The sequence below is a fragment of the Podarcis tiliguerta genome (assembly GCF_965153285.1).
Source record: "Podarcis tiliguerta genome assembly, chromosome: 3".
Taxonomy (NCBI): Eukaryota; Metazoa; Chordata; class Lepidosauria; order Squamata; family Lacertidae; genus Podarcis; species Podarcis tiliguerta.
In genome coordinates this window covers 16,346,279-16,365,952 of record NC_139536.1, presented here as the reverse complement: position 1 = coordinate 16,365,952, position 19,674 = coordinate 16,346,279, and the positions used below count along the sequence as shown (strand labels likewise).

The window sequence follows — 19,674 nt, the reverse complement described above, 5'->3', positions numbered from 1 at the left end:
AAACAAATCTTAAGGGTGGTATTCAATAAAAACCCTACTCAGAGTAGACCCTCGATGTACTCGTAGTAGCAAAACTGGGCCTGGCCCCTGCAGAATAGTCACTGCTTTGTGATATTTTTATTTGTTTGTTTGTTTGTTTATGAAAAAATGATATTAAAATACATTGTCGTCGTAGTGAGAGGAGTCCATGAATCTGAAGTATAGCCTAAACTGAGGTATAGCAAGATTGGTGTGGCTGAGGGGAAGCAATCACTTGAAATATGGAGACGTTATGAGCCAGTGATCTCATTTGCTAATGCTTCCAGGCAGACCATCTGCAGCAGCACTGTTCAGGCCCCTCGCCATGCAGGCGCTGGCCCCTTGCTTAATGGCCTGTCCTTTTTCCATAACAGATGTTTGCCTGCTTCTGCCATTGCAATGGGGCACATTTGAATATAAATAGTAGATCTCAGCTCCATTTGACAGAAGCTGGCTGTGGAGAAGTGAAAGCCCTATTTCAAAATCTGTAAATTTATTCTTTTCTCTCCCCACTTTCCAGAAGAGAACGAAGAGAAGCAACCACTGACGAGCAAAGAGGAGGAAGAGCGTCGCATTGCAGAAATGGGGCGCCCTATCTTAGGGGAGCATACGAAGCTGGAAGTGATTATTGAGGAGTCCTACGAGTTCAAGGTGCAGTATAGGGCTGCCATGAGCCCTCTTCCCTGCCAAACTATTACGGCCCTCTTTTTGAATCGGGATCAAATCTGTGTAAAATGGCACAGCATACGGCCAGGTCTGTGTTTTCCTGTGCCGAAAAAATAACAAATTCTGTCCCAAGAAAAGGCAGATTGCACCATTTAGTCAAGTTATGCTGATTAGGCAGATTTACATAATTTATTCTACCATTTTTTCCTGCTTTTTGCATGCATTTTCTAATTCTGATCTTCACAAGGAGGGGCAAGGAATTATGCCACTGGAAGCCTTGCTCAGCTGCTCCTCTTCCTTCTGCAATAATAAGGACTATATTTAAAAAAAAATGAAAGCAAACATTCTCAGGAAGTTAAATGATGCACCCAGAACCACGTTCTGTTGGGATTTTTTAAAATGTGCCTGTGTGAATTCAAGGGATATAAATAAGCCTTTCTCAAACGTGACAGCAACATGCACAAAGTACTTCCAGATTCTCAGATTGTGAAATATAGTTAAGTCCTATTTGTGCATTGCACACATGTTGAGATCTCATTCGTTGCAATAGGAGTAAGGTTGTGTGCTTCTGGCTCACTCCCCAAGTCACCTGTCCAGAATAGCTCCACCCCCAAGGTCTACCCATTGAGTGTGGATGTTGGGGGGCATGGCTAGCCCAGAAACACTGTCAGGAGCAAAGCCAACAGTGCCACCCCACTCCTAGCATCAACAGGTGAGAGCCCCACACACGCAGGGCACAGGTATGGAGCTCACATCTTGAGAGAAAACTTTGGTCTTCCATGCCTTTCAGAATATCGGTTTCTAACCTTATCCATTTGTTATTTATTTTGGCAATTCGTAGACCGCTTAATTAAAATAATCTGTAAGAGGTATACTGGTAGACTGAACTGATAAAGCTAGAAAATCTGTTAAAACGGTGGCATCAGAATTCAGTCTTCTGAAATTTTCAGTCTACTGAAAAATCTACTGGTTTTTATTTTTATTCCTTTTTAAAAAAAGAAGTATTCATTCGGCACCAGAGGTTCAACAGGGTGGTGGCTTGTCTGATCTCAACTGGAATGGAGTTCCATAAAATTGGGCCCCAAAATTCCTGGCGGATACCAATCCATGGGGGACCACTGACAGTAACTCTCCTGAAGACCTTAGGGATAATAATAATAATAATAATAATAATAATACCCCGCCCATCTGGCTGAGTTTCCCCAGCACTCTGGGCAGCTCCCAATCGAGTGTTAAAAACAATACAGCATTAAATATTAAAAACGTCCCTAAACAGGGCTGCCTTCAGATGTCTTTTAAAGGGAGGGATAAGAAACCAATTGGTCCGTAAGGTACCGTATTTTTCGCTCTATAAGATGCACCAGACCACAAGACGCACCTAGTTTTTGGAGGAGGAAAACAAGAAAAAAAATATTTTGAATCTCAGAAGCCAGAACAGCAAGAGGGATCGTTGCGCAGTGAAAGCAGCAATCCCTCTTACTGTTCTGGCTTCTGGGATAGCTGCACAGCCTGCATTCGCTCCATAAGACGCACACACATTTCCCCTTACTTTTTAGGAGGGAAAAGTGAGTCTTATAGAGCAAAAAATACGGTACATCCTGGACCACAAGCTGTTAAATGTAAATTAAAACATCCCACCAAAGACTCCAAATTAATTATCCCTCCAAAGACTTTGGAGCAGCAGAAGCTTTCCTTCCTGCCTCCCTTCATCCTCATGACAACAGCATCCCCATGTGATTTAGGTTGTGAGAGAAGAGAGCAGATCTCTCAGTTCACTCTATGAGCTAAAGGTCTCCTCAGGCCTAAAACTAGCTCCCTAACTACTGCACCATTCTGGCTCTTTTCGTTACAGCGGAAACACAGACTGGTCCACAGCACTAACAGTTGTATCACATTTACATTCCGAATGACACATTTATTTCTTTATTTGCATTCCCTGGGGCTGTCGTGGGGAAATCAGATGTTGCAGCTTTACACGCTGCTTTCTGTTCTCCATCAGGCAGAATTTTCCATACACAAATAGGGAAGGAGCACTACTGGCTGGCAGGGAGAGTTCACTGCCTCCACATTTTCTGTGTCACTCAGCCAAAATATCCTGAGCGTCTCTTAAATCAAGGATGGTCCACTGGCTCCCAAAGCAATTTTATCTGGCCCCAGATGGCCCGACTGAGTTTTAATCATTACGTGGTTTTTAAGAAAATCCTCTTAAGTTTCACTTGCGAGGGGAAGAAGCTATTGGTCTCCGTATGTAATGCATATCAATTTTAGTTAGTTGCATTCTGGGAAATAAAACTGCCTCATAAGGGGATCCCAGGTTCAATACAAGTAGAGAAGATCGATGCTAGATGCAGACAAGGGTACAGTCTGACTTAGAGGAAATCAAGGATGGCCACAAAAAGAAATTTTCTGGCCTACTGGCAGTTTTGAAGGTCTTTTTCAGCAGTTTCCTCACAAGGTGTTGGAAACCATATCTGTTGCGTGTTGAGACCCTGCAGCCACCCCCTCATTGGAAATAACTCACACAAGGGCACGGATATTAGGTTTATGTTATTGGGCAAATTTTGGCCACAACTTTATTGAAACTACAGAATGTGAGCGGTATTGGCTTAGGCATTGATTGGACCTGCCTATACCTGACTCCTGCCCATTGTGGAGGAAGTCCAGTAAGGGTAAGCCGCCGGTAGGGGGAGCCCTGTCGATGCGAACCAACTCAAGCTCCCCCTGGTGTTCCCGTTGGGGTCGTGTCAAGGCCTTAGCCCCCCAGCCGGGCTTCAGACTAGATCAACACCCCCAGATTCCTTTAACGGAATACCCTTAACAAGGATAAGGGTACACACCTCCCCTCCCCCACACAAGGTCAAACAATGCCTAACCGCAACCCTAACAAAGTTGTGACAGTTGCTACGAGGTAGGTGAAAACCAAGTGGTCAGTGCCAATTTGCCAAGTGGAAAAATTCCTACCAGGCCCCTCGGACAACCAAGGCGACCAACCAAAGTCCATAGCAAGGCCATTGCCTAACCTGCAAAATAGGGAGGGAGGGTGGGTGATTGAGGAAGCAAGCCAAAGAGGAAGTTCTCTGGCTCGCTCCTCCATTTAAACGGCCCTGGCCACGCCACGCCCCCCCCCCCCCGGCCAGTGGATTGGCTGGCCGGGCTCTGACGTGGCCGGGATCCCCCCCAGGCAACGGGGGACAAAGTCCCCCGCCCCCGGAAGGGAGTGGGTGGCCACGCAGTCCACCGCAACTCCTCCCCACTGGGAAGTGGAGCGGATTTATGCATCTGTTCTTGCTCTGTCTTTCTTTCACCCCAGCTTCAATCTCTGGCCTTTTCAGTGGAGGAACAGGAAGTGGGTGATTTGGAAAGCCACTGCCGGAGGTCATGGAAGTCCACAAGCGATAAGAGCAGGCAGTACTAGGTTCTATTCCCGTATATAGGATTGGACTTCGAAAACATTTATGGAAATTTTTTGAGTGCAAATATTCCAGGCCTTTTAAATGCAAAATGGAGACTTAAAAGCATAATACAAACAATACACCTTTGAAGGTGACCCGGAAACTACAACTAATCCAGAATGCGGCAGCTAGACTGGTGACTGGGAGCGGCCGCCGAGACCATATAACACCGGTCTTGAAAGACCTACATTGGCTCCCAGTACATTTCCAAGCACAATTCAAAGTGTTGGTGCTGACCTTTAAAGCCCTAAACGGCCTCGGTCCAGTATATCTGAAGGAGCGTCTCCACCCCCATCGTTCTGCCCGGACACTGAGGTCCAGCTCCGAGGGCCTTCTGGCGGTTCCCTCACTGCGAGAGGCCAAGTTACAGGGAACCAGGCAGAGGGCCTTCTCGGTAGTGGCGCCCGCCCTGTGGAACGCCCTCCCATCAGATGTCAAAGCGATAAACAACTACCTGACATTCAGAAGACATTCAGGGAAGTTTTTAATATGTGACATTTTAGTGTATTTTTCATCTTTGTTGGAAGCCACCCAGAGTGGCTGGAGAAACCCAGCCAGATGGGCGGGGTACAAATAATAATTATTATTATTATTATTATTATTATTATTATTATTATTATTATTATTATATATTCTAATAGGCACATTGCAAACACAGTCCAAACCTTCTTTTTGAGCAATATGGAGTGGGGAGGGTGAATTGCATGTGTGCACATTTTCAGCCACTTTTATTCCTGATAAATGTTCTGAAGCCAGCCATCATCCTTCACGGGGGTTTCAGATTTCTTTCTGTGAGCTCAAGCCTCTGGAGTGACAATGTGCTTCGCTTTCTAACGCATGTCTATCCGTCTGCAGAACACCGTGGACAAGCTCATTAAGAAGACAAACCTAGCTCTTGTGGTTGGAACAAACAGCTGGAGAGAACAGTTCATTGAAGCTATCACTGTCAGCGCCGGTGAGTTTTTCTATTTCTGCACGTGCCATGAATTAGGAAAAGCCCTTCTTCTCCTGGCTTAAGGGCATCAAGTGAAACCTGACCCCAATATACCTAGCTTGCACTTGGCTTTGAAAGCAAAGCAGGTAGAGTTGGTATTCAGGGCTTCTAGGCAAACATCACCCTGCTTTTTGAACAGATTTTGCACTGCAGTGTGTTGAAGTTTTCCGCTACTGGGCTTGGGGAGCAGCACAGAAAAGCAACAACACAAACTCCATTCCTTTTAATGCTGCTTCCATAGGGCTATCATGCAAGCCCCACTCATATCTATAGAAGCTGCACAGTACCAGAGTTTAGACACTTGTTCTCATGTTGTTCTCTGTGTTGTATGTCCATGTCACCACATGAATGTGATTTCACACATTAACTCAAGGAACATGTGTTTCATTCTAGAGACATAGCGCACCGTAGGGAAAACTGGCATGTCCAGGAGGACTATGAGCAACAAGGCAACAAACCAGAACTTAGATTGCTCTGATATTTGGTTTATTACAAAAATGGATAGGACTCAGTTGAAACAGGTTGTTATTTGATTAAATCTACAGAGGAACTGGGAAAGGTGGAGTATTGTTTGAGGAAGACTAAGGAGGGAATGCGGGTGGCACTGTGGTCTAAACCACAGAGCCAGGGCTTGCCGATCAGAAGGTCGACGGTTTGAATCCTCGTGACGGGCTGAGCTCCTGTTGCTCCGTCCCTGCTCCTGCCAACCTAGCAGTTCAAAAGCATGTCAAGTGCAAGTAGATAAATAGGTACCACTCCGGCGAGAAGGTAAACAGCATTTCCTTGCGCTGCTCTGGTTCGCCAGAAGCGGCTTAATCTTGCTGGCCACGTTGCCCAGAAGCTGTCTGCGGACAAACGCCAGCTCCCTCGGCCAGTAAAGCAAGATGAGCGCCGCAACCCCAGAGTCGTCCGTGACTGGACTTAACGGTCAGGGGTCCCTTTACCTTTACGGAGGGAAAAGGAATACTAATAAGGAGAAAGGAGTATGATAGAAGCCAAATGTGGGAAAGCAAATCAGGTTAAAGAAAGAAGCAAAAAATGTAAATTTCACCTTCCCTGAATGGGTAATTGTTTGGAGAGATAGAAAGGCAAAGAAAGAAACAAAGAGAAAAGGAGGGCTAGACCATGGGCATCACCTCTTCCAAGGTAAAGGGGTGGTGGAGAGTTCCTCAGTGGGACTACTATAAACCAGAAGGCTCTTTGCTGGGGTCATGATGTATGATGGCTAGAACACTCTAGCTTTGATTGATAGATTTCGTTCCCTTGGGGCCCTTGGAAAGTCAGCACGGCGATCAGGAAACCAAGGGAAGGAGGGAAAACCTAGGAGGGGGGAATCCAGGGAAAGAACCAAACACAAAAGACCACCAATTCTTCTTCGAGGTTCTTCTTAAAGGGTCAGTGGTGGTGGTGGTGAGGGATGTCTAACTAAGGAAGAGTACCAGTGGGATTTCCCCATCATGGGTAGTGGGTGCAGAAATGTATGTGATGCATTTGTCTGCATCTCTTGGGTGTACGATCCTAACTTCAAAATAGGTGCTAATGCACTCAGAGTATTGTTGCACCAGTGGGTTTCACACTGTTGGCTGTATGGTGCCTTTGGTTTGAAACCACATGATACAGCAAATTTGCTGATACTTAGCAGGATGGGGGGCCACTTGGGAGCCCCACACATTCCACTGTGAGTTCATTCCCTTATGGAAGGAAGGCAGGATATACATTTGAGAATATATCGGGGGAGAATGCAACAAATTTGGGTGTGCAGAATGAGGTTCACTCACACAACAGGACTTCCTCCTCCTCCCCCCCCCCCTTCTTCCTCATCGGTTCCCCCTAAATCTGCTCTGGAGTGTTGGGAGAGCAGGTTTAAGAGACGTGGGGTGGGAGGAGAGGGTCAAAAAGTCTTATTGCATGCACAGACTTTGCTCCACTCACAAACACACCACTTATGCTGCATTCCACACACAGTATCTATCAGGCACAGGCAAACTCAGCCCTCCAGATGTTTTGAGACTACAACTCCCATCATCCCTAGCTAAGAGGAGCAGTGGTCAGGGATGATGGGAGTTGTAGTCCCAAAACATCTGGAGGGCCAGGTTTGCCTATGCCTGGTATCTATAATCACAAAAGTATAAAAAAAGCTCGATTCGGTTCTGCATTCAGCTATAGTACCAATGCAGTCCTGTTCATGAGCTGATGTAAGTTTGGCTTGATTCTCTAGCTTTTATGGAAGCTTCGACAACAGAAAAATAGTCTATCTGAGGCTGTGTGCCCACTTCAAGATTCCCTGTTGCAATTTGCACAGAAGCTTTTGCTTTGGCTGCAAGTACAGTCCTTCCAGACTTCACCCAGTTTTGATGCTTTTTGTTTTTCTGCTGTATCTAGTTTTGCCAGAATAAGTGGGCTGTCCCTTGGGATGGATCTTACAAAACTGACCTTTAAAAGAAAAATCTCTTATGGGACTTGTGCACTTGTGCAATACAGTAACAAGTGCCTTCAAATTATCTTTGTGCCAGAGTTCCACTCTGCCAAAGTAGCTCACGTGGCAGTTGTACTAGAAACTAAATGTTTTTTTAAAACAAAAACCACCCTGCAGCATACTAGCTGAAAAATACTAAGAACATAAGAATTGCCTTTCTGGATGGTACCAAAGGTCCATCTAGTCTAACTTCCAGCATAAGGTAAAGGTAAAGGGACCCCTGACCATCAGGTCCAGTCGTGGCCGACTCTGGGGTTGCGGCGCTCATCTCGCTTTACTGGCCGAGGGAGCCGGCGTACAGCTTCCGGGTCATGTGGCCAGCAGGACTAAGCCGCTTCTGGCGAACCAGCGCAGTGCGCAGAAACGCCGATTACCTTACCGCCGGAGCGGTACCTATTTATCTACTTACACTTTGATGTGCTTTCGAACTGCTAGGTTGGCAGGAGCAGGGACCGAGCAATGGGAGCTCACCCCATCGCGGGGATTCGAACCGCCGACCTTCTGATTGGCAAGTCCTAGGCTCTGTGGTTTAACCCACAGAGCCACCCGCGGCCCAGCATAAGAGAAAGAGCAAAAATATGAATGAGAACATGCCATGAGCATATGAATAGTACATTTCCTTTACTTTAGTGTAAACACAACCACTCATAAATGAGCTTCTAGGCCAGTTTTCCATGCTTCCAGGAAAGATTAGAGATAAGGCCATTTCTCCTGTTACACGCTTAACAGCTTTCTCGCAATACATGATTTGGGAAACGTTTACTTGAAGGAGACATTAGCTGGCTCTGCTGCAATCACCTTCCTGCCCTCCTCAAACCCTGCTATGGTCACAGACAGAGACAGATGCTCCCCCTCCTCTTCCACATGCCTCAGAGTAGAATTCCCCTGCGGGCTGCTGGCCATGCTCCTCAAGGCCGAGTTCCTGCCATTCCAGAAGTGGCAGGCCGAAAAAGAACGGCTCAGCAATCATTTGACCATGGAGATAAGAGAGTGATAAATCAAATGACAGCGTTTTATCTTCTGTCACTTTTCCAATGTTCATTCCAAAAGCAGCCAAGTGCAAAGACAAAGTGAGTGTCAGAAACTTTCCCAGCCAAGCAACAACCTCCGTCTGCATTTGAGCCTGTGATACACACACACACACACACACTTGCCTGGATTGCGTCTAGGGAGTGGGGTGGTGGGAAATAACTTCATTTATTTTAACTAGGCTGCATTTGGAGGATTTATTGCATGACCTGTGCTGAATAAACAACAAAAAGGACAGATCTTATCTCTAATCCTAGAGTGCTTTTAAGTCGCGGAGTCCTTCCGTGCATCTGGAGCATATATCGGCTCTCCGATATTTCTCAGGCTCTTCCTTGCCCCTTAATGCTACTGAGAATTGAGCATGTCTGAAGGAAGCTTTCCCTCCCCCCTCTCTTTTCCCAAAATGAAGCTTGCTATGCTTGAGATAGTGGAGCTAGGACGCTGCCTCCCCAACCTCCAGATGTTCTTTTCACTCCCTTGTGACTTCCTTCACTTAAAGGCTAGAATTGCACCCAGTGAGAAACACACGTTTCCAATGAACCTATTTGCCATGGCTGGGAGGGGGGGACCCTATAGCAAACTGTCAACTGTTTGCCTTGGAGAATCGCTCTTCAGATTCGCTTGCTGGCATTGTTTTCGTACTGCCACATTGCTTTTTCTCAGAGACGAAACAAGTGTTACGTGCAAAAAGTGTGTGCAACGGAAATGTGTGGTCCTTTTTTTTTCCCCTCTGTGGGAGAAGGTGGTTCCAGAGGTACTCGGATAGCCATTGTGGGAAACAGGATGCCGGGATTTCACTATTCTTAGCCTCTGCTGTATATAAAGCCAATACAGCTGGTCCAAATATTCCAAGTGGTGATGTATACCATGGCCCCCAATAGTGGACAGGACATGGTATACTGCTGCTTACTGGGAGGTAGAGAGGGAGAGATGGGGCCTTGGAGAGGTCAGCACCGTGCAGTTGCGCTGGTGGAGCCAATCTGGAACTCCCAGCAAGGCATTTGCACCCGGCCAACCCTATCATCTGCTTGCCTTTCTGCTTTCCAGTAAAAGACAGCAACATGACCACCTGGAGGTCAGATGAGCAGTGGCCTCCCACCAGACCATCTGCTACTGCATGGCCCCTGTGTGTATGTTAAAAGCAAAAATATAATCAGTTAATATTGCCCTGTATAAAGCTGAACAGCAGCCTGCAGCTTGCCCAGTATCTTATTGAAAAGTTTATTAGTCCCTATTTCTAGACTTTTCACAGCCCATAATATGTGGGTGGTCCAGCAAGATTAGGCTGCATGTCACTGGATCACAGTTAGAACTGGAAGAGCTATCTTAAAAGAGGAAATGGGGTTTTCTAATCTGGTAGAAGTTAGTTACTCAGCCATTTTTCATTGATGACGGAGCCCTGGAGAAATGACTCTATCTCACTTCTTCCTTTGTGCCAAAATGACAGCTGAAGATCCTAAGCTAATAGCATTCCTTTCTTTCAAAGACAACTCTTTAATATGCCCTTTATCTGGTCTTTTGTTAAATATAATTTAAATAATCTTGATAAAGTTCGCAACTTATTTCATTTTTAAACAGCAAGCTCGGGGGAGGGGGGTTTCCCCCCCGTTCCAAAGTCTCCTGTATCTGAGTTGTTCATTCAACTCTGCTCTGAGAAATTTAAATTTATCTACATGGTGTCAGCTCCCACCACTCGCCGGGAAAACAGAAGGCTCTCCCTGCTTCAAAAAGAATCTGGCCTGTGACTATTAGCCCTGTAAACACTTTGTCTGAGTCATCCTTCGACAAAATGGCATCCTTCGTACATCTATAGTGGGAGAGCTGCTAATCTGTTACGTCAGGTTATGCTGCTGATACGATGTTCAGTGGCTCAGCACTGCAAGGACAGTTCCCACACCACTGCGCCCAAGGTACTGGCAGGGCAATTCCATTGTTGCCCCCATGTCCTGCTTTCAAGATTCCCATAGGCATCTGGTTGGCCACTGTGAGAGCAGGACACTAGACTAGATCCAGGAGGGTTTTTCTCTTATTCTCAGGCTCACCCAGTTCTCCCAAGTGATAAGAAGTTCCATCACTTACCTTGGGTCACTGGAATATTTAGTTTATTTGCAATTATACAGGTTGAGCATACAGTGGTACCTTGGTTCCCAAACGGCTTGGATCCCGAACAAATCGGCTCCCAGACACCACAAACCCGAAAGTGAGTGTTCCGGTTTGTGAATGTTTTTCAGAAGCCGAACATCTGACGTGGCTTCCGCTGCTTCTGATTGAGTGCAGGAAGCTCCTGCATCCAATCAGAAGTCATGCCTTGGTTTTCGAACCATTTCGGGAGTTGAATGGACTCCCAAAACGGATTAAGTTTGAGAATCTTAAACACATGAGCAAACGGCTGAGGAGATTTCACCCCTCCCATACTCAAGAATCTCCTGAGGAGTCTGCTGATTCTGCAGAGAGGAGGAGGCGTGTTTTGCTCTCTACATATTCTGCTCCAGCACCACATCAGTGAGTGAGTCGGTCAGTGAGTGAGTCAGTCAGTGAGTTGGTCAGTCAGTCAGTCAGTGTGTCGGAGAGAGAGAGACTGAGTGTTAGAGATCGTGTGTATAGATAAGGTTACTGCTAAGAGTAGCTGCAGGCACTCAGCATTCTCTATGCTTAGACCTATTTAGCTCTGTATATAGTTGTATAATAGTTGTAGTTATAGAATAAAGAGAATATTCTACAGAGCTGCTCTCCGAGTTGTTTATATACTCTGCTAGACTCTGCTGTACTCTGCTGTATGACGACTGTCTTGTTGGAGTGAATCTGGTGCTCACAACTCTAAGCTGTGAGTCCACAGCACTTTGACCTGTTCCTGTGAAGAAGGTGGTCTCTGGAAGTGCTACCCAGCTCGCCTAGCCCAGTCGGGGCTGAAGTGGATGAGTCCAGTTAGTGGCACTGGCTCAAGGGCGATGCTGACAACGGCCACAGTTCACTTCTTTCTCTGCGGACCTCTGCAGAGACTGCCAGCGCCATTTGGGTGAGGAGCAATTTAGATCAGGAATTGAGATGGGTAGGAGGTTTAAATAACTTCTCCCCCGTAACCATTGCTGTGAGAAAATTGGCAGTGCCTCCCCACCACCTGCCCATAGTTATTCCGCTAGCCAGAGGATCCAGTCATGCAATTCCCATATAACATGTAATTTGGTCTCCATTAAAAACTTGCTTAATTCACTGTTGCAGGTAGTGACTGATCAATAGTACCAATGTGAAGTCTGTGTTGCAACGATTTCTTTCCTGCTTCCAAACTATTGACTACTAGTGGTTTTGCTGGTGATCTTTGCTTCTTCCAGTACACTGATATTAGTTCGCTTGTCTTCCCAAGTGATGTGTAAAAAATTTTGGAGACACCATTGATGGAATCTTTCGAGGAGTTGGAGATGGTGTTTATAAGTGGTCCATGTTTCACAAGTATATAGTAAGGTTGGTAGTACAATAGCTTTGTAAACAGGCATTTTGGTTTCCCTGCGAATGTTCCAGTCCTCAAACACTCTGCACTTCAATCAGGAGAAAGCCGCACTCGCAGAGCTCAGGTGATGCTGGGTTTTGGCATCAATGTTGGCCCTTGTGGAAAGATAACTGCTTGGGTAGGAGAAGTGATTGACATTTTCCAATGTTACACCATTGAGTTGGATTTGTGGCGCTGCAGAGGGGTTATTTTGTACTTGTTGGTGCAGAACTTTGGTTTTTTGGGATGTTGAGTGATAGGACAAGCTTTTCATAAGCTTTTGCAAAGATATTTAGGATGGTTTGGAGGTCATCCTCTGAGCGTATGCACTCTACGTTGTCATCAGCATGCTGAAGCTCTGTGACAAAAGTTAAGGTAACGTTTCCCCTGGCTACGTAATTCATTTATGCCCCATTCTAGCCAATCAACAGAACGGCTCTAATTGACTTCAGATGTAAAGGGAAAGTTGTCAAGAGTTAGCACTGCACATTTTTTTTTCAAAGAGGCCATGATCAGATGAGTTTTGTCTCCCACATGAAGTCCTTAATTGCTTATCCTGTTCTTTATCTATTACTCTGTAATGAAACTCTGACGCATGAAGGCCATTTTCTGGATTGGCTTTGCAGTCTCAGTGGTTCGGAATGCTTTTCCTGTAACCAGAGAAACATTCTATCAGTGCCACCTTGAGAAAGTCACTGTTATTGGTCCCAGGGGCTTCATTAGAAATGTCAGCATATTCTGCAGCAGTATCTATCGAGACGGCTTGTCAAATGGCTGTTTCAAGTGACGAGCTGGAAGCAGGAGCATATGGTGATGGAGAGGAGTACTTATACCACATACCTGACTCCCAATAGACTGACCTTGACTAGGGCAACAGGTTAAAAACTTGCCTCTTGTTCCGTCAGACTAACATTCTCGCTGATTAAAGGAGAATTTAGATGAGCAGAGGACTCCTGAGTCAGAGCGGGGTGGAAATATGTCGGAGCTGGTTCTATAAACTGTCTATTCTCAGGCTTCCAGAGACCCATCACCTACGCGGATTGAAAACTTAACACACTTGCGGGTTCTTTTTATGTCAATGTTGCTGTGCTCCATTAGTCTTCAATTAGAGTGTGGTGCTCCAACCCAAGTTAACTAGTGTCATTGCTACTTTTCGTTTCTGAAGAGTAAGAGAAGAATGGAGAAAGAAGGTTGGGTGAGTTGAAGTAGATAGTGAATAAAAATGCATACAAGCGATGATTGCTATGACTTACTAATCCAGCACCATCAATTTACAGGGCACATTACAGAATTCCTTAAACAAAAACCCAGTCCCATGTGCCTATATCCAGAGAATTTATAACAAAAACTTTGGTCACTTCCAGTTGACTTGTTTATTGAACATTCATCCTGACTTGACTGTGAGGAGATTAGATGCCATCAGCTACTTGTTGAACATTCATTCTGATTCGTTTACAGGGACATTAGGCGACGTTGTGCCAAGCAAACCTAATTCTGCACTTTCCAGTTTATTTTCGCATCACGTTCCTTATAGCAAAGAGTCTTTTTCAGTGGGCAGGGGAGAGCGGGCTTGTTGCACAAGAGATCCAAATCAACTTCAGCTGTGCAACCCAAATTTGGGGGTATGTAACTGAATCCCACCCTGAGCCAGCCAACTCATGAGGTGAGGTGAGACGACTGCCTTGGGCAGCAGGAGCCACAGGGACAGCAGATCCCAATGTAGAGCTTTATTTCCCTGGTGTGGCGCTTCACTCATTCCTTCTTTCCTCACTGGGGGACCACCATTTTGTGGTTCACCTCAGGTGTCAAGATGTCTTCAGCCAGCCCTGATCCCACCCAGAAAACAGTGACAGTCTGGAACTGCCTTCAGACAATGGGGCATAAAAGGGAGAAAGAGTCAAGGTTAGCTAGAGGGGGACATGAGCAGATGGAGTTACACATACTTAAGCTTTAGTTACACCTGTACTGAGGATGCTGAAAGATGCTACAGGGCCTGTGTCCAAGCAGAGCTCTAGCCACTCTGCCATACTGTCCAATGCTTGGCGACCTTCACTATCATTCATGTACACTAATTGCAAATTCAGGGGCTGACTTATGATGGTGATAAAACTGAAAAGAGGCCACTGGGAGAAAACAAGGAGGCACTCACATGCTTGAAGGAACTGCAAGGTTTGCGGAAGTTTAACAAAGCGAGAACCTAAAAGGTGGGGGGAGTTAAAATCCTAAACAAAAAATGCTCGTTGAAGACTGAGCATGCTCAGTAGCCATGGAATGCCGACTGACTGTTGTGGAAGGGAGGGTGGAATGGAGTATGCTGAAAGAAAGAATAGCTGGTTGGGTAGAATCCTGAACTCCACACTGCAACATTTTTCAGTGTTTTCTAATAAGCCAAGGATAAGAGATGAGAACTTCTTGCCCAGGGGAGCCTTCTAAGCTCCCTCCCCAATAGCCTTCAGGAGACGGGCAAACTTGTATATTGTTTTGTAAGGCCTCCAGTGGTTTATCTGGGCCCTGTTTTGGCTGGTTGGGATTTTACTTCTTGCACCGGCTGCCGTTTCATTTTTATGAGCAGCTCCATCAGAGGTTCTTTGGACCTTAAAAGGCATGATGGAAATGAATTATTTGTTACTAGTAGCAGTAATAATAGATTTCATCCCGGTGATTCTGCTTTTCACAAGCTTGGTTCTCTGTAATGTTTACTCAGCTAGCAGGAAGCAAGACATTTCACAAGTATGTTAAAATGAGCCCAATAGTCACTCAAGGGGAAAGTCCCTCATCCTCTTCATGGAACAGTCCTTTGCATTCGCAGCATCTTCAGCCATGTCTTTTGCTTGCAGAACTCACTTCAAAGGAAGGAGTGTTGTGCTGAATTCTGTATCTAGCCATTTCCATCAGCCTTTTGTTTCTTAATGCCCAGGGAGCCACTGAGCTAAGTTCTTTAATATTAACCTAAACAATAAATTGCCCGTAATAGCTTGGTGCTTGATTCCCCTAATGGATTTTTGTTGTCCTGGTCCCTCATCTCTCTCCATAATGTACTTTGACAGAATTAAGCATCAAAAGATTTCCAAGGTGAGCTGGGAGGGTGACTCTATACTTATTCATACAAAGGTGGTTGTGTTCATGCAGGGTTTGGGGGGTTTTTTCTTGGTAAGTGCTTGAAATCTTAGTGCTTTCAAAAGTACTTAAAGCACTTTAAAGGAGCTCCTGCCGCCACCACCACCCACAGCAAGCTCTGTGATAGCCGGAAATTTCATAATCCCAGAACATATGAAAATCTGAAAATTTTGAAACCATGCTAGCAAACTGTTGCCTTCGTGCATAATCCTCATGTGCATGATGTGCCAAGCAGCATTCGTTGTGAGTTTTGCTTCGCAGTTCTCCCATCCCTCTCGTTGGGGTTGTCATGCATGTCAGCCTCTTGTGACCCCCTCATGCGTAGGACATGTGTTAAAATTATTCAGTAGATGGATAAAATGATTGCTAAAAATTCATAGATTACCTGTTAGGGCGTCTGCTGGTTTATCATAATGCAAATAATGCAGAGTGAGGTGGCACTTAAACTGTCGTTCAGCCTAGACCAGGGGTAGGCAACCCAGGGATGCGGCCCAATTGCCCTCTCAACCTGGCCCATGGATGGTCCAGGAATCAGCATGTTTTTACATGAGTAGAATGTGTCCTTTTATTTAAAATGCATCTCTGGGTTATTTGTGGGGCCTGCCTGGTGTTTTCACATGAGTAGAATGTGCACTTTTATTTCAAATGCATCTCTGGGTTATTTGTGAGGCACAGGAATTCGTTCATACTTTTTTTCAAAATATAGTCCGGCCCACCACATGGTCTGAGGGACAGTGGACCGGCCCCCTGCTGAAAAAGGTTGCTGACCCCTGGTCTGGACATTGAGATCCAGCTCCAAGGGCCTTCTGGTGGTTCCCTCACCGCGAGAAGTGAGGTTACAGGGAACCAGGCAGAGGGCCTTCTCGGTAGTGGCGCCCACCCTGAGGAATGCCCTCCCAAGGAAAGAAGATGTCAGGGAGATAAGTAACTATACACGCTTTAGAAGATATCTGAAGGCAGCCCTGTATAGGGAAGTTTTTAATGTGTAATGTTTGACCATGTTTTTGTATATGCTGGAAGCCACTCAGAGTGGCTGAGGCAATCCAGTCAGATGGGCGGGGTACAAATAATAATAATAAAAAAATATTAAACTCTTTCTCGCCAATTAACCATTCTTCCCCACAATCCTCAGCTAATCCCACCCCGGCTAGTCCTCAGCCAAGCATATTTCTGAGCTCACAATCACCTGGAAAAAATATTCACTTGGTGAGTCGTGGTGGAGAAGAATTAGCAGGCAGGTGATGGATTAAACATACCAACCTCTAATTCCCCCCTATGAATTCCTCAACACAATTCTGGGATTCCTATGATGGCTACCTATACATATTTATCTGGAAGTAAATCCTACTTTCCTTCCAAGTAGGCCTGCATAGAATTATACTCTTAATCTTCCCTGTTTGTGGGATTTTGCCTTTCTCTGTTGACTTACAAAGCCCTCCCAACGCAACAACATTATTTCTGGCTATTCCAGAGTAGATTGAGAGTGAACTGTTGGAGATCTGTTGACTATTGTCACTAACCAGGAAGGAAGGATTTATGTTGTGTGTGTTTGACGAGGTGCAGGTTTCTTTCTGCACTGCAAGCACCACTACATTAAGGGGAAAACAGAGTGGCATTTTCCTTTCTTCGCAATAAAACGGATCATTACCCTACTGAGAAAATGTGGCAGCCACACAGCGAGGGCACCTGAATGCTCCAGGCTTTAACAGCTGTCCAGTGTGCTCCTCCTCCTCCTCCTCCCTTTTTGTAAGATTATATAAGCTGGTTCTCTACAATGCATCAAGAACAATCATTGCACCTGCTTGACACAAACGGGGGGGGGGGGAATGTAAAAATGTTCTGTAACAGGTGGCCTTGTGGGTCAGGCAGAGAGAGGCTGGAGTCATTGGTGCGAGGACAGAATGGCCACTCCGCTAAGCCCCATTTTCAGACATTATGTGGGGCAAATAAGGAAATATAGCAACTTGCAGAGAACAATAGCAAAGTGGGTTCAGCTGGAAGAAAATTACATGGGAGTGGTTGGGAAGAGGGGCTTGTGGGGTCAGAGAGACATCCCACCCCCTATGTAGTCTTTTGCTCTTCAGTCATGCTAGGACCCCCGTTCCCTGGGGCATTTCTGCATTTAAAAAGACAGGCTTCTCCACTGTCACATGTAGTTTGCCCATAGAGGTATAAGGTTTGTGTAATATTTTTTTTTAAGCAGTGGGGCCTACTCTGGAAGCATCTTCATTACAATCAGTCCAACATACCTTTCCTCTCCAGTGTTAAGCTCAGTGGAGTGGGGCAGTGTGATTCTGCAAATATGATACAGAAGTCACAGGGTACAGCACCCATTGCTGTGGCTCATCCTCAGCTTATCCTCCCATAATCACCAGTTCTAGAGCAGGAACATTATGAGGGTGGTGGAGGGAAATAGATATATATTACCTGTGTGGTGTAATTAATAAAAGAATTGGCTGGATCCCTAGATCCAAACCACAAGGCTAAACAAACTCTCCAGTAAGAGAGCCCCAGCAGAGTTTAAAAGTCACAAAATGTGCAGCGACAATGACGTGTTGGGAATAGAGGTTGTTAGACCCTTTAAATACCCTGTTTAGTTCACTTACAGCACTCCCCCTCTCAAAATGAACAGATCACACCATTAGTAAGTCGAAAATGCTTTACTTGCAAACTCCAAAGGTCAGATTCATGTGTTATTCTATGCAGCAGCAAGAAGAACACAGGGTTACAAAATACAGAATAATACTTCTGATCAGACGTGTTAGCCAACTTCTTCACCAGTGGTGAGGGGGGAGTGATCTGAGTCTAGCAATATACTTCTGTGGTCTAAATCACTTCATGCCTTAACCAGCCCTAAGCTTGATAGTTATATTTAACTGCGATTCCTCACACCTTATTCATTGGCACACTTTTAAATAAAACAGGTGTGTTGGGTCTAGGGATGAGGGAGACACTCTGTTCAGCTCACATTTTTAATGCCCAAATCAGACTTCCTAAAACAGCACATGAACTGAAATATCCATCAATCAGAGCACTTCAATTAAAAAATGTATATTAGAGGAAAGTGTGCATAAGAATAATATTTAAAAGTGCATTGCATTAAGGAAAATTGCTTACAAAAAAAGTCTGTATGAGACAAAATTGCATTCAAAATGTGTCCATTCAGAGAAAAAAATACTAAAATGCTGACAGATTTTCATGAGGGCTCTTTTAAAAATATCTGCAAATTGGTGCAGAAATGGGGCAAACTGAACTTAAGAGAGGAAAGCAGAAAGACTGAAAGAAACCGTAATTGACAGGTTCATCCATCTCTAACTGGGTTCATGCTCTGCTACACCAACCACCAAGGGAAAAAAAGATGTGTTTGTAATTGGGACACTGCTGAGAAGTGCAATGAATTTAATGGAACTTTAAAAACTCTTTGGGATATTTAACAGTTGAATTTTACCTATTGCTCCTCTGCAGAACCATCCAAGAAGAGTGAGTAACATGTTTGTTTGTGTGTTTTGTTCTTTTCTCTCTCCTTTTATTGCTCCTTCTCTGCTCTTACTTCCTTTACCTCTTTACAATTTCAGGTGGTAGGCTGGTTAACTGGGGGTGAGGGGGAAATTTTGGCTTGGGAGGTGTGTGACGGCGTGGGGTGTGTTCTACTTTGTGTTTCCATTGCATGTATGGTTTTCTCATTGCTGATGGATCGTTTAATAAAACAGTACCAACCGTTATTAACAAAAATTAAATTGAAAAGCCAGAAAATGGCCACATTCAAAAATCAAAATAAAAAGCATAAACCATTGCGCCCACTTCACTACTACCTGCCAGTGCTGCAGAGAAACAGCACTGATGATTCCTAGTTTTGCTTTGCATTCAAATCAGGCATCATGGGTTTTTTTGATCCAAGAAACCACAGTCTACACTCAAGGTTTGTTCTTGATCCTAGTTTATTGGAGCAAAACATACAATAATCCCCATTTGGGATGTAATGCTAAGCTAGGATTCATAGTTTGTTCCCACTATATGCTAGTGGGGAGGAGCATAACATGAGCACACATTCGTAGTATACCATTAACTATGATTTACTTTGACCTGAGATTTCAAGTGAAGCGGGGGAATAGAGATGTGCAAAATAATGCAAAACACAGGAAAAATAAATAGAGATAAGGCATTAGATGATTGATCACGAGGGCACAATTTTCATCTGTGGGTTGTGAGTTAAAGCCATGCTTTATGCAATATGAACTGAAAATTAAAATATTCAAGATGGCCTTTCCTTGTAACCATGAGTGATAACCTTTGTTTATTAAGCTGCATGCTACCTTCCTTCAGTTTGTTAAAAAGGCACCTATGGTAAGGCTGTGCTTAATATGTAAATATTTATATATATATTCAGTTAATGAATTAAAAGAATATATCTAGTGGATTGACAGCCCTGTTTCAAAAA

The 19,674-nt window shown here is 44.8% G+C and overlaps 1 protein-coding gene across 12 annotated transcripts in view; it reads left to right on the top strand.

Annotated features, from left to right (window-relative positions):
- Positions 1 to 19,674, top strand: part of SLC8A1 (solute carrier family 8 member A1) — a 304,433-nt gene that overhangs the window by 268,796 nt on the left and 15,963 nt on the right. For all 12 annotated transcript variants that reach the window (XM_083432982.1, XM_083432980.1, XM_083432975.1 and 9 more), the window contains 2 exons: positions 539 to 669; positions 4,992 to 5,091. In XM_083432982.1, coding sequence (XP_083289108.1) covers positions 539 to 669; positions 4,992 to 5,091 — 231 coding nt within the window. The remainder of the gene's footprint in view (positions 1 to 538; positions 670 to 4,991; positions 5,092 to 19,674) is intronic.